The following is a 14,493-nucleotide window of genomic DNA, read 5'->3' as shown; positions in this document are numbered from 1 at the left end:
CTATAAACCTCAGAGAGCTACATTCCAAAACTAAAGTTGTTTTGTTTCTGTTGTTGTTATTGTTGTTGTTTTTAAGGGAAGAAAAAGAAAAGAAGGCCAGCCAACCAGACATAATGGTGGCACAGACAGAAGACTGCCTAGCATACACAAGTCCAGCCTGGGCTACAATGTACAACCCTGTCCACAAAAAGAAAAAAATATGAATATACACTCATGTCCAAAATCATTTTTTTTTTGGCACAGAATATATAAGTAAGCAGGAGAATAATAGATGTTCTGGCCAGGCATGGTGGCGCATGCCTTTAATCCAAGCACTTGGGAGGCAGAGGCAGGTGGATCTCTGTGATCTCTGACAGCCTGGTCTACAAAGTGAGTTCCAGGACAGCCAGGTCTGTCACAGAGAGAAACCCTGTCTTGAAAAAACAAAACCAACAGAATAGGTGTTCTGAGGCTGGAGAGATGGCTCAGTGGTTAAGAGCACACTGACTGTTCTTCCAAAGGACCCCAGTTCAATTCCTAGCACTGACATGATGGCTCACAAACAGCTGTAACTCCAGTTTCAGGGGACATGACATCCTTTTCTGGACTCCATGGGCACCAGGCACTCAAGTGGTATACACACATATAGGCAAAACACCATTACATATAAAAGCAAATAATAATAATAATAATAATTCTTTAAGTATTAAGCTGGGCATGGCAGTACATGCACTCAATCCTGATACTTGGAAGGCAGAAGCAGGCTGATTGATCTCTGTGAATTTAAGGCCAACTTGTCTACAAAGCCAGTTCCAGGCCAGCCAGAGCTACACAGTAAGACCTTGTCTCAAACAAAAAAAAAAAAAAAAAAGGATGAAAAGGTATACCTATAGCTTTAACACACATTATATGAAATGTGTGTGTGTGTGACTGAAACAGAAATTTGACTTGGAAGTTCACTAGCACTTTTATCTGTGAAGAAATTTAAACACTATTCATAAAAGCTATTAGTAACCTCTAATCTCATCCATGCCAATTATGTCAAAGTGGTCCCCAAATCAAGGTGACTATCTTCCCCTAACATTTAGAATAAAGCCAACCTTTTCAGAGCTTCCCTTTCAAGTTACAAAGAAAAATGAAACAAAATTTTAGAATCTAAAGTTAACCACCAGTTTATTTCCTAGCTAAACATGTGTTTTGGGTTCAGCTCTCATCGAGTTTCACTAAAAGGATAAAGCCTTCCACAAACCCAAAATTGAGGGAGCTGCAGACTCTCCCAACAACTGACTACCCATCCCAACAACTGACTACCCAAGTAAAATTCTTCTCTCATCTCTTGGCTTAGCATTTATTTTCTTACAGTGAAATTGAAAAATATGAATGGATAACATACATAGCTTTTTTTTTTCCAAAGTAAAATGTTGAGTCCAAAGAAACTCCTGTTCAGACATAGGAATAACAGTGTGTAACTGTATTCTGCAGTAATTTCTCCTTATTTCTCTCAAATGTACAAGCCAGGATCATTGTGGTACACAGAAATTCCTGTACTTTAACACCAGAACCAGAGGTTAAAATCACAAGGGATGAACCAGGCATGTTAGGACCAACATTGAAGAAATAGTTAGCTAGGCATGGTGTTGCACACCTGTAATGCAGCACTAAGGAGATATAGGCAGGAGAAGGATCACATAAAGTTCAGTCAGCCTGATCTACACAGCAACTCACAGGCTAAATTAAAACATTCAATAAATCATTGCCAAAAAAAAAAAAAAAAACAGTAATTCTGAGCACTTTAAAAATATCACAGTACAGTGCTCTAGTCTGACCACTGTCAAAGAAAATAGTGACTTATAAATGTATACTATGCGATTAAGTGTGCAAATATCTACAACTATGTATGTCATCTTTTCTCCCAAGAGACCAAAGAGTATCTACCATCCTAAGTTGCTCACACCTGAAATGTGCACACGTGCTAAAAGAAATGCAAGAGCTCAACTCATTTTCTTCACGAGAAAAGGTGTGTGTTGGATGCTTCACCTTCTCCCAGGCTAAAAACCTCAGCGTTCGACTATCCAGCTATTCCGAAGCTCAAAGATGCCTTGGAACTTCCTTTTCCTGTCGAACTTCACAAAACGTCCAAGAGCCAGTCACGTGATTATTTTTTTCAGCGTGAAAGCTGAGAAACTTAATACTCACCTGCCTCAAACTAAGGAGAAAATAAGAAGCGCTCTACTTAAATGCATAGGCAAGGCAACACGGTAAGGCAGAGGAACAGCAGAGAGGCTTTTTTGAGCTAGCTGTGTCCTCCAATCTGTCTCTGGGCTCCCTCAGTACCAAGGGCAGGGACTCGGGCTCCAAAGACCCCGCCCTCCCCCATCTCCAACGCGGGGTGGGCGGGAGGTAGCCTGCGGAGTCCGGGTTCCCGCGCGAAGCTCGCAGACTAAAGAGCTCCCTATTGTGGGTCTGCAGACGGGGGACGGGGAGCCGTCCCGCTCCAGACGCGCGCCCAAGAGCAAGCAGAGCGCTCGCTAGGCCCGCGCCGCTGCCACCGTCGCCCTGCAGGCGACTGCTGTCAAGAGAGCACTGCACCCGGGAAGCGGGAGAGCGCACCAGCCGCCGGGTGTCGACCCAAAGAATCCACGTCTCACGCAATGTTAGAGACAAGGGTCCTGGAGCTATACCTCGGACACCTCGTCCTCGTCGCTTCCAGAGGCACCACCTCCGCCGCCCGTCCTCAGCACAGCAGCCGCCAACTTGAAATCCAGCGCTGCGTCCCCTCCGCCCGCGCTGCCGCCGCCGCCGCCGCCGCCACCACCGCCACCGACTCCCGGCGCGGGCCCAGCCTCCCCAAAGAGCCTCACGGTGCGGATTCCCAGCCCGACCCCTCCCGGCGGAGGCGGCTCCGAGGCCCCAGCTGGGGCGGATCGCGGAGCTACGGAGTCCAGATCCTCCTCGAAGGAGGTGCCGCCGCCCCCGCTGTCCGTCAGCATGGTTCGCGCGCGGAGCCGGAGACGCCGCGGAATCACTCGCGGCCCCAGCCGCGGCTGATCCCAGGAAGGTGAGGAGCAGCAGGAGGAAGAAGCGTCTCCTTCCCCCCCGTCCCAGCAGCGCCACTAACTTCTCACTGCCTAACCTGCTGCCTCCCGCCCCTTAGACTCATCACTGGTTGCGACTCCCAGGCGCCTGCGAACCATTGGCCGAAGCGATCTGTCGCTCACGCTCTCCGTCACGCGCTGCTAGCTGGCTCGCAGCCCCCAAGCTGCGTTGACCCGCGCAGGCCTAGGCGGTTGTGAACGCCCGCCCCCCTACTTCTCCCGCGCTGACTTCCGGTCTCCCTGTCTGTCGATTGGTCAGCCTCCGTGACTATCGTATCACGACCTTAAAGTGGATTAGTTGGCCCGGCGGCCACTCACAATGAACCCTAGCAATGGGGAACTCAATTGGCGCCAGAGACTGTCGGTCATTTTGTCACGGGACGTCGCGTGGTACAATTGGCCTGTGGGGGTCTTGTTCATCCCGCCCCCATCTGAGGTGACGGGAAAGGGCTGGGGAATTTCCATTTCTCATTAAAAGGAGGGCTGGCGTGAAAACCCGCAAGAATGAACAAAATAGGAAGTAAACCTAACCCTTCGCTTGGAGAGTCTTGTGCGTCCAAGATGCAAGAGGCGTCGAGGTAACAAAGTAGCTCCCACCTGTCGCTCTCCCGCGGGCGCCGCGGCTATGGCCGGAAGTAGCTGCACGGGGATTGGCGGAAAGAAGCAATCAGTCTCAGCGAAGCCCCTTCTTCCTGCCCTTGCCTAGTTGGCGGACCGCGACGTCAGTCAGCACAGCAGGCTCCGCCCCCGGGACAGGTGAGGCTACTTAACCCGTTTGCCTCCGGCTGTTTGGGAGGGAGCCGGGGACGGGGAGCGCCCGCGCCCGCACCGCTCTGGACGCTGAACCCAGCGCGCGGAGCTTAAGCAACCCGGGAGCCGCTCCGGGTGGCCGTCCCGAGGCTTCTGGGTCCAGCCCGCGCGCCAGGTGGTGGCCAGGCTCTGCAGCCTTGGGCTGGGCTGGCCCGGCCCGGCGGGGCCGCGGGCTGGACAGCGCCATCCCTCCGTCCCGGGAACTGTCCCGCGGAGGAGGAAGATGGAACGGTGCGTGGAATCCCACCGCGAGGCTGGACGCAAAGCAGAGGGCGTGCGCGCGCGCGCGCGGGCTCTTTCTGGTCAGGTGCCGCCACTTCCTTGTTGGGTGACCTCGGCGCGTTTGATGTTACTCTCTGTAAAATGGGAACGTGAGCACCCCTCCCCACTGGGTGGCTCTAAGTTAAAGTTGATAGCAGCACGCAGAGCTGAGCAGAGTGGCCAACTTAGAGAGAAGATTCGTTTTTCTTAGTTAATCCTCTCTCTTTCTTCAGGAGTTCGCTGCGCGTCCTGGGTTCTGCCAGCTAAACCAGTTCTAACAAAATTTCTGACCAAGGAGCTCACCGGTCTCTCTAATGATTCCCCTTCCTCTCCGTCTCAACCCCTTCCCCCTTTTTATCAATAAAAATGGTTAAAAGTGTTACGGTTTCTCACTAATTCATTATTTAAAATCACAAAGGGATTTGGTGAAGCTTGCATGAAAAAAATGTCCTTTTATCCAGCTGATGTACACATTAGCTAAAAACAAAAGATTTGTCATTTTCTTCTTAGAGCTCTTATTAAGAATTGTATCTGTCTCCATTGTGCAATATTCAGTATTTCACCTCCATTAAATTGGGTTTTGAAAATACTATAAAGAATATAAATGGGCTGAAGAAATCAACCATCTCTTGGCCGTTAAGAGCCAAGCTCACAAAAATATAGTGTTGGGTTTTTTTGTTTTGTTTTGTTTTGTTTCTGGGCATAATCAGGCATGCTTGTAATACCAACACTTGGTTCTGCCAAGCATTTTTTTTTTTTATTACTTTTAAGATTTCTTAGACTTGATAATTGCTCATTTTGGCATTTCATATGCCAAGGACAGTGTTTCCTATGATAAGAACATACTTAGTAAATGTTCTTTCTAGATAGTAAGTTGTAGGAAATGGGAGAGATCTTATTTTATATAACTTTTTATGTAAACAACATACACAGGTTTTGTTGTTGTTGGATTCTTTGTTTTATTTTGTTTTGTTTTGGTTTTTTCAAGACAAGGTTTCTCTGTGTAGCCCTGGCTGTCCTGGAACTCCCTCTGTAGACCAGGTTAGCCTGGAACTCACAGAGATCCACCCGCCTCTGCCTCCCAGGTGCTGGGATTAAAGGTGTGGCGGCTAACATATACAGTTTTAATTAGCCTGCATCCTCCGATGTTTTCAAGGCATGTGTGACTAGCTCACAATCCAAACTAAGCAACTAAGAAGAAAAGAAAAAAAAAAAAAAAACACTGCCCAACCCACTTCAAAGCTGGATTATCCAGAATTGGTTTGGATACATCCTTAGGCAAAAACAGGTATTGACTGGTGCAACATTACAAAGGAACTACTTGTCATTGCTACCACAAGTACAAAAATAATTTCTGATGCAACTCGATGAATAAGTACATTAAAGTATTTAAACAAATTAATGAATCTGAAAGAGAGGAAACTGAAAACTGGATATTTTCATTTCCTCCATCCATTTGAGAACTATATACTTGATTCAGTACCTAGCAACTAACCCAGAGAGCATGGTCAATATGATTGAGCAATACTCATTGTTTCCCCTGAACCTTTACCTGAAACACTTGTCAGTAGTTTATTATTATGAGACTCTAAGTTTCCTAGAATTTTGGTGACTGATGTGTAGTTCAGAATGATTGACTATTCCATAGAACTACAGCTCTGTGCTTTTAATTTTTTTTTTAATTTCTTATGTGTGTAAGTGTTTGCCTACATGTATGTTTGTATACCACATGTATGTGCCTGGGACCCACAGAGGCCAGAAGAGGGTGTCAGATCCCTTGGAACTGGAATTACTTACAGATGGTTGTGAGCTGCTGTGTGGATGTTAGGATTCAGACCCCAGTTCCTCTACAAGAAAAACCAGTGCTCTTAACCACCAAGCTATCCCTCCAGGCCTCTTTTTTTTTTTTTAATTTTTAATTTTTTTTTCTTTTTATGATTTTTGGAGACAGGGTTTCTCTGTGTAGCTTTGGAGCCTCTCCTGGAACTCACTCTGTAGACCAGACTGGCCTCAAACTCACATAGATCCTCCTGCCTCTGCCTCCTGAGTGCTGGATTAAAGGCATGTGCCACCATCACCCTGCAATCTTTTTTATAGTGTGTGTGTGTGTGTGTGTGTGTGTGTGTGTGTGTGTGTGTGTGTGTGTTTGCATGTTCCACAGTGCTAAAGTGGAGGTCAGAGAACAACTTGGTGGAACAGGTTTTGTCATTTCACCTTTACGTAGTTGTCAGAGATCTAACTCTGGTTTCCAGACTTTTGTGGCAAACGTATTTACTCGGTGAACCATCTCACCTGCTCCTGATTTTTATTTTATGGAAAGGGGTTTCACATAGCCCAAACTGGCTTCGAACTTTCAATAGAGACTGCCCTTGAACTTCTGACCTTCCCTCTTCCAACTCCTGTGCCTGGCTAGATTTTTTGGTTTGGTTTGTTTGTATGTTTGTTTTTATTATGTAGCTCTGACTGGCCTGGAACTCATTATGTATACCACACTGGCCTCGAACTCACAGAGATCCCCCTGCTTCTGTCTTCAAAGTCGTAGGAATAAAGGCGTGTGCCACTGGCACATTTGTTGTTATTGACTGGAACTCTGTAGCCCAGACTAGCCACACGTGTGTATGTGTGTGTGCTTCTTGAGTTGGGTATAGTGGTCCACACCTGTAATTCCACCATTCAGGAAGCTGAGGCAGGAGAATTGAGAATTTAAGGCCAAACTGAGCTACATGGCATGACCCTGTCTCAGTCAGTCAATACTTGTTAGAAATGAGCATTAGAATAAAAATTGTCCCACAGGAAACTAACAGGAGTACTTACGGTGCTGTATCTGTCCTCATTTGTTGTGTTTTGTATATTTAGGGCGTGGAGGACTTCACACAAGGCTTCATGTATCCTAGGTGAGGTCTCTGCTCCCGAGCTACACCCCAGTAATATATGGTATATTTACAATGTTTCTAAGTTCACACTTCTTTTTTACCATCCTTTAGGCAGGCCAAGAAAAAGGGGGGAGGGCAAGCTCTACAGCTTCAAGGTTTTTGTTTGTGGATTCGGGTGGTAGGGGGAGCGGAGCAGGGTCTCACTATGTAGGTCGTGGCTGGTCTGTAACTCACAGAGACCCACCGGCCTTTGCCTCCTGAGTGCTGGGATGGCATGTACTACCATCAGGAAAAAATGCACTCTATATAGTGAGACCCTGTCTCAGTTGAGAGAGAGAGAGAACAAGAACTCGTCGCTGCTCTTGCAGAGGACCTGAGTTTGGTTCCTGGCACCCACATCATGCAGCTCACTACCATCTGTAGCTCCAGCTCCAGGGAATCCAACACCTTTTTTTTCTAGCCCCCTTGAACACGCGCACACAAACTAATATTCTCTCCTTTCACCGTGTGGATTCCAGCTAGAGATTGAACTCGGGTCATCAGGCTTTATCCACTGAGCCATCTTGCTGACCCATAAGTGACTTTAACTTAGTTTTTAACTTATCTGTAAGTAATGCATTACTCTGGGTAATCAGAAGATTCAGTAATGGTAGTAAGAAAAAGATCACTATAGGAGGGTTGGGAATATAGCTCAGTTAGTAGAGTACCAACCTAGCATGCACAAGGTCCTGAGTTTGATTCCCAGCATCTCATCAAACAGGTATGGTTGCATTGGTTGTAATCCTAATCACTTGGAGTGGAAGGCAGGAATTAGAAGTTCAAGGTCATCTTTGACTACATAGCATGTTCAAGGCCAGCCTGGGCTACATGAGACTGTCTTTTAAAAAACCACCATATGTATAAAATGAACAGCTTGTCAAATGGGATACTTGTCAGTGTGAAGGGGTTTTTGTTTGTTTGTACTTCTTTTACTTGGTTTTTTGAGACATGGTCTCACTCTAGCCTTAAACTCAAGGGAATTCTCTTGCCCTGACCTCTCAAGTGCTGAGATCTTAGGCATGCACCACCATGTCTGGGCTAGCAACAACCATTTTTCAGGTGAAGGTGTAGATGACTGATTCATCCTTTGGAGGAACTTAACCCATGTGAAGTCCAGAACTCCTGAGAAACTGCTGAACAGAAACATAGGTTCCTGTCTTTACAGTAACTAGAAACATGTTTCAAAAAGATACAAAATTGCAAAATGTAGACTAAGTCACTTCTCCCCTGTGAGCCCTTGGAGAGTATACATTGGGTCTTGCCTTCCCTGGAAGATGCATTTTTCCAGTGAAAGATGAAAAGTTGTAGCAGTTCTATGGCATTTCCCCCATATGGGTACATAGTACAGGAAAAGCGAAAAGTCTGAGGATCGCACACCAGCAACTGTTGGAATACAGCCCAGTCTGCATTTGGACATGCAAAACCAAACAATCAATAGACCCCTTGGAAAGGTCCAGACTTCTGCTTCTGCCTCAAGTATCCACTTTGCACCTTTCATATGTATCTTACTACAAATTAGGCAGCCACACTTGCTTTCTTTAGAAGCTCTCCTTAGTTATTAGTGCCATGTCCTGCTAGTCCCAGGTCAGTGGAAACTTGGGTTCTCGTATATAAACACTTTCTTGATGAGGGAGCCATTAGATAGTAACCCCAACACAAGAACTCACTCAATTCACAGTTTACTGTGGCCTGGCATTTAGTCGTCCGCACTTTTGAGTCAGAAAGACTCCTGAGAATCCTCTAGGTTTCATAATCCTATCACTTTTCTTTCTAACTTATTTTATTTTTGAGACAGGGTCTTGCTCTGCGGCTCCAACTACAGACTGGCCTCACTTCACCTCAAAGTTTGAAGAGGTTTAGGTTTGTTTTCTTTTTTTTTTTTTTTTTTTTTTCTTTTTTGAGACAGGGCCTCTTTGTATCCTTGACTGGCCTGGAACTCACTATGTAGACCAGGCTGGCCTCAAACTCACAGAGGTCTACCTGCCTCTGCCTCCCAAGTGCTGGCATCAAGTTCACCATACCTGACAGTTGTTTTTGAGACAGGGTCCCATATACCCTAGATTGGCCTCAAACTCAACATATAGCTGAGGCTGGCCTGGAACTCATGAACTTCCTGCCTCCACTAAACAAGCACCAATAATGCCGGTGTTCACAATCACACACAGCTCACACCTCTATCATTACTGTTGCTGTTGTGTGTGGATGATGGGAGGGGGCCCCTTGTGGGCACCTTCTGAGGCACCTTGCCTTCTCTCACATTCCCCTTTTACTACAGCAGTGGCTGGAAGACTGGGCATTAGTGTCGGTATCTCCTGGGAAAATCTCTGAGAGAGCAGACAGGATCTTACCTGTCACATCGCTTTCTGTGGGACTTAGAAGCACTTACCAAAGCGGGGAAGGAGCAAGCCCAGGACTCCAATTGGAGGAGCAATTTTAACTTACAGGTGAGGCCTGAGTCATTCTGCAGGCTGATCTCTGCAACTCTTGTGGAGTGTTTGAACTTAACTCAGTTTGCCACACCTCTCACTCATCAAGGCAGGCTCATAAATCAGGAGACGCAGCAAGGCGTTTACCTGCAGGGCAAGGTGACAGTGCCACCTCCCAGGTGTTCTTCCTTAAAGAATGGCATGTTGTCTACTGTGGCCCCAAGAGCATATGTACAGAAAGCCTGTTTGAGCCTTGAGTCTGCTTGAAGCTTCATGAAAGAAAAGTGGTCAGGACTCTCTGGAACTTTTCATCTAGAAGCCCTTTTGGTTTTTTTTTAAGATTTATTTATTTATTATGTATACAGTGTTCTGCCTACATATATGCTTGCAGGTCAGAAGAGGGCACCAGGTCTCATTACAGATGGTTGTGAGCCACCATGTAGGTGCTGGGAATTGAACTCAGGACCTCCGGAAGAACAGCCAGTGCTCTTAACCTCTGAGCCATCTCTCCAGCCCCTAGAAGCCCTTCTCAAACCCTGTGTTGTCAGCACTAGTGGCGCCGGGGAAGAAAACAACAATATTGGACTTCATCAGAGATTTAGATATAAAAGTTTGCCGGTTAAAGAGAATTACTGCACTATTACACTGTCATGTAGAAAACATATCTGAGAAGTGGGCAGGCTTGTCAGTGACCTCTCAAAATCTCCGTTCATAAATCAGCAGTTTTGAATCAAGATTGAGCCATACTAGAAAGTCCAAAGGACTGTCCTATACACCTAGCATTTCATGAGAATGTTAGGAATTCTGGAGAATGACAAAAGAACTCAGAAATATTTAAAACAAAACTGGTTAGACCACTACTTAGAGCCTCGTAATCCCGTGTTCAATAATTGGCCTCATAAGTTCTCGTGCTTTCTCATGTGCCACGAGCACCAGAGCAGAGGGGTAGAATCTTTAGTAAGATCATCTTAGAGGTGACTTCATCTGAGTGTGTGTGTGTGTGTGTGTGTGTGTGTGTGTGTGTGTGAGAGAGAGAGAGAGAGAGAGAGAGAGAGAGAGAGAGAGAGAGAGAGAGAGAGAGAGAGAACACACAGGTATGCCTATGAAAGTCAGTTATCTTCCTTCTATGGTGTTGATGCATGATCCCTCTTTTTTCTGCCATTGGGATTATGGATATGTGCTACCGCATCCGGCTTATTATTATTCTTTTTAATGTGGGTTCTGGGGGTTAAACTCAGGACCTCAGGCTTATACCGTGGCTGACCCATCTCACTGGCTTATACTTAGGGGCCTTTTTTTTTTTTTAATTGTGTTGATGGTCTTTTTCTGTTTTGTTTGTTTGTGTTTAGATTTATTTTTATTTTATATGTATGGGTGTTTTGACTGCATGTAAGTCTGTGTATCATGTGCATACAGTGCCCACAGAGACAAGAGGGCATCAAATCCCCTGAAACAAAGTTACAGTTTCGAGCTACAGTGTGGGTGCTGGGCATCAAACCTAGATCCTCTGGAAAAACAGCCAGTGCTCTTAAACCCACCACCACCACTGAGCCATCCCTCCAGCCCCACTCCAGATTTTTTATACATATACCTTTCCTTTAGCAAGCCTATTTAATTCTGGGGAAGAGGTGGTGCAAAAACATATGAGCCAAGGTGTGTGCATGTGTGTGTGTGTGTGTGTGTGTGTGTGTGTGTGTGTGTACATGAATATTCATTAAAACCTTATTTGTCCATCAGTGAGGAAATGGTAAATAACTTGTTATACAGCTAAAATATTTTCTGATTCTGTATATACTTGTCTAAAAGAAAAAAAAAGTTAAGAAAATCTATCCTATTATCCTAGAAGGGTCTCATGTAACCCAGGCTAGACTTGAAGTTCTGATCTACCACCTCTCATTTCAGTTTTTAAAAAGACAACACTTTACTTGTATATGCACTGTTTGAATTTGTTTACAAAACATGTGGCAGTTTTGTAGTAACCCCTAAAATCACCCAGATCATCACCCTAAAATATGTAGCCCAGGGAGAGGTGGACAGTGATTAAGAGCAATGCATGCTCTTTCAAAGGACCTAAGTTTGGTTTCCGGCATCTACATCAAGCAGCTCACAACCACATGTAACACTATTTCCAGGTTATTTTCAGAGTAATTGATGCTCTCTTCTGGCCTCAAGGGGCACCTACATGTACACAGTGTATACATACAAACACACATAAATAAAAAAATAAAAATCTTAGGCTGGGTGGTAATGGTGCATACCTTTAATCCCAGCACTTGGGAGGCAAAGGCAGGTGGATCTCTGTAAATTTGAGGCCAGCCTGGTCTACAGAGCTAGGTTTGAAATATCCAGGGCTACACAGAAAAACCCTGTTCAAAAAATAAAAGGTGTGTGTGTGTGTGTGTGTGTGTGTGTGTGTGTGTGTGTGTGTGTGTGTGTGTAGCTCGGGCTAGCCTGGAACTCACTATGTCACCATGGATGTCCTTGAACTCCTTATCCTCCCAGCTCTAACTCAGATATCTGTTACTACTTCCCATTTGATAGGGTTCTGGGATCAAACCCAGGGCTTTGTAGATGCTAAGCAAGTACCCTATATCCCTGACCCCCTAATCTTCTTGCAATATTGGAATTGAACGTATGGGCACCAAATAAACAAAGCAAGTACTGTACCACTGAACTACACTCTAAACCTAAAGAAACCACACTTTGTTGGCCAGGCTGGCCTTGAAAGTGACATCCTCCTGCCTCAACCCTTAGGATAGTTGGGATTACAGGCTTGTGACACCAAGCTAGCCAACATTATTATTTTTGTTTAGTTTTGGGTTTTTTTTTTTGTTGTTGTTGTTGTTTGTTTTAGACAGGGTCTTCTGTAGCCCAAACTGGGCTTGAACTCCTGACCCTCTCACCTCTACCTCCCAAGTACTAGAACTACAGGCACATACCACCAAACACCTGATAAGAAATCCTTGCTATCTCCTCTGAAGTAACTTCTATTCCACTGTTTGCTAGTTATGGGATCTCACTCTACAGTCCAGGCTATCTGGAACTCACTGTGTGACTCAGAGTAGCCTCAAGCTAGCAGCAATCCTTCTATTACCTCAGCCTTCCAAGGGCTGGCTGGGTTTATAAGCATGAGCCACATGCCCAACTCTCAAATCTACAAAGTGCACTTAATTTAGAGAAATGGGAACTTAGGGAAAAATATTTGACATCTTTTAACATAAACACCCAGTTTTATTACCACAATTTTCTTTCTCTCTCTCTCTCTCTCTCTCTCTCTCTCTCTCTCTCTCTCTTGTTTTTTTGTTTTTCGAGACAGGGTTTCTCTGTGTTGCTTTGGAGCCTGTTCTGGAACTCACTTGGTAGCCCAGGCTGGCCTTGAACTCACAGAGATTCACCTGGCTCTGCCTCCCAAGTGCTGGGATTAAAGGCGTGTGCCACCACCGCCCAGCCACAATTCTCAAAAGTGTGATCTATATATGCCCAGAGGTTTGAAGACCTTTTCAGGGAGCCCCTGAAGTAACAACTGTTTTTGAGTTGAGCATGGTTCAGCACACCTATAACCCCAACACTTGGGAAACTGAAGTAGGAGGGTCACCGTGAGTTTGAGGCTGATCCGAGCCACATATTGAAACCCTGTCACAATAAAAAGAGGAGGAGAAGGAAGAGACAAAATTAAAAACTTACCTGCTTGCCAGGCAGTAGTTACACATGCCTTTAGTCCCAGTACTCAGGAGGCAGAGGCAGGTGGATCTGTGAGTTTGAGGCCAGCCTGGTCTACAGAGTGAGATCCAGGACAGCCAAAGCTACATAGGGAAACCCTGTCTTGGGGAAAAACAACTTACCTGCTGATACCTTAGCACAATTATTTGAGGCATTAGTATAAAATCTACCAACATTCAATGTATTCTTTCTCGTTAGGCACTTAAAGGAGAAAGAAAAGCAAATGTTACTAAGAAAGTCCTCAGTTTGGAGATTTAGTTCCGAACACATACTCACCATGCACAAGGCTCTAGATTCCATTCCTGGCACTGCAAAAGTAGATATTGTGGCAGACAACTGTAATTCTACCACAGGGGAGATGAGATGTAGGTAAGGATCAGAAGTTCAAGGCCAACCTCTGCTAGGGAGTTCAAGAACATTCTGGGACACAGGATTCTCTCTCTCCTCTCTCTCTCTCTCTCTCTCTCTCTCTCTCTCTCTCTCTCTCTCTCACCCTCCCTCTCCCCCTCTTTGTGTGTGTGTGTGTGTGTGTGTCTCTTTATCTCAAAAAAACAAAAACAAAAACAAAGCCGGGCGGTGGTGTGGCACACGCCTTTAATCCCAGCACTGGGAGGTAGAGCCAGGTGGATCTCTGAGTTCAAGGCCAGCCTGGGCTACCAAGTGAGTTCCAGGAAAGGCACAAAGCTACACAGAGAAACCCTGTCTCAAAAAAAAAAAAAAAAAAAAAAAAAAAAAAAAAGGCAAAAGGAGTCAGGCATGGTAATGCACACCTTTAGTCCCAGCGCTCAGGAGGCAGAGGCAGGTGGGTCTCTGTGAGGCCAGCCTGGTCTACAGAGAGAGTTCCAGGATACTCAGCCTGTTGCACAGTTGCACGGAGAAACTATGTCTAGAAAAACAAAACAAACAAAGGCAAAGAAACATTTGCTCAAAGAAGATACATAGCCAGGCTTTGGTGGCCCAAGCCTTTAATCCCAGCACTCGGGAGGCAGATCCAGGCGGATTTCTGTGAGTTTGAGACCAGCCTGGTCTCCAAATCAAGTTCCAGGAAAGGAGCAAAGCCACACAGAGAAATTCTGCTTTCTCATACATCACCAGACTGCCCAGGGATGACACCATCCACAGTGATATCAATCATTAATCAAGGCAATACTCCCACAGACTTACCTACAGGCCAATCTTATGGAGGCACTTTTTCAATTAAGATCTCCTCTGCCAGCTGGGCAGTAATGGCCCACGCCTTTAGTTCTAGCACTCAGGAGGCAGAGCCAGATGGATCTCTGTGAGTTCAAA

The 14,493-nt window shown here is 45.6% G+C and overlaps 2 protein-coding genes across 8 annotated transcripts in view; one reads left to right on the top strand and one right to left on the bottom strand.

Annotated features, from left to right (window-relative positions):
• Ankhd1 (ankyrin repeat and KH domain containing 1) overlaps positions 1-2,969 on the bottom strand; it is a 110,248-nt gene extending 107,279 nt beyond the window's left edge. For all 6 annotated transcript variants that reach the window (XR_013046048.1, XR_013046047.1, XM_042264489.2 and 3 more), the window contains exon 1: positions 2,661-2,969. Coding sequence is in view for 4 of the 6 variants with exons in the window: in XM_042264489.2 (XP_042120423.1) it covers positions 2,661-2,969 (309 nt within the window). In the remaining 2 variants the exon portion in view is untranslated. The remainder of the gene's footprint in view (positions 1-2,660) is intronic.
• Positions 1-14,493, top strand: part of Hbegf (heparin binding EGF like growth factor) — a 104,297-nt gene that overhangs the window by 37,800 nt on the left and 52,004 nt on the right. Inside the window, exon 1 of one of the 2 annotated variants that reach the window (XM_006991043.4) lies at positions 3,232-3,830. The exons of the other annotated variant lie outside the window; for it this stretch is intronic. The gene's annotated coding sequence lies outside the window, so the exon portion shown is untranslated. Of the gene's footprint in view, positions 1-3,231; positions 3,831-14,493 lie in introns of those variants that run through there. 2 annotated transcript variants of the gene reach the window in all.

Source organism: Peromyscus maniculatus, chromosome 19, assembly GCF_049852395.1.
Source record: "Peromyscus maniculatus bairdii isolate BWxNUB_F1_BW_parent chromosome 19, HU_Pman_BW_mat_3.1, whole genome shotgun sequence".
NCBI classification, from domain to species: domain Eukaryota; kingdom Metazoa; phylum Chordata; class Mammalia; order Rodentia; family Cricetidae; genus Peromyscus; species Peromyscus maniculatus.
Note: the sequence above shows the minus strand (reverse complement) of the source record. Positions and strands in the feature narration are given on the sequence as shown.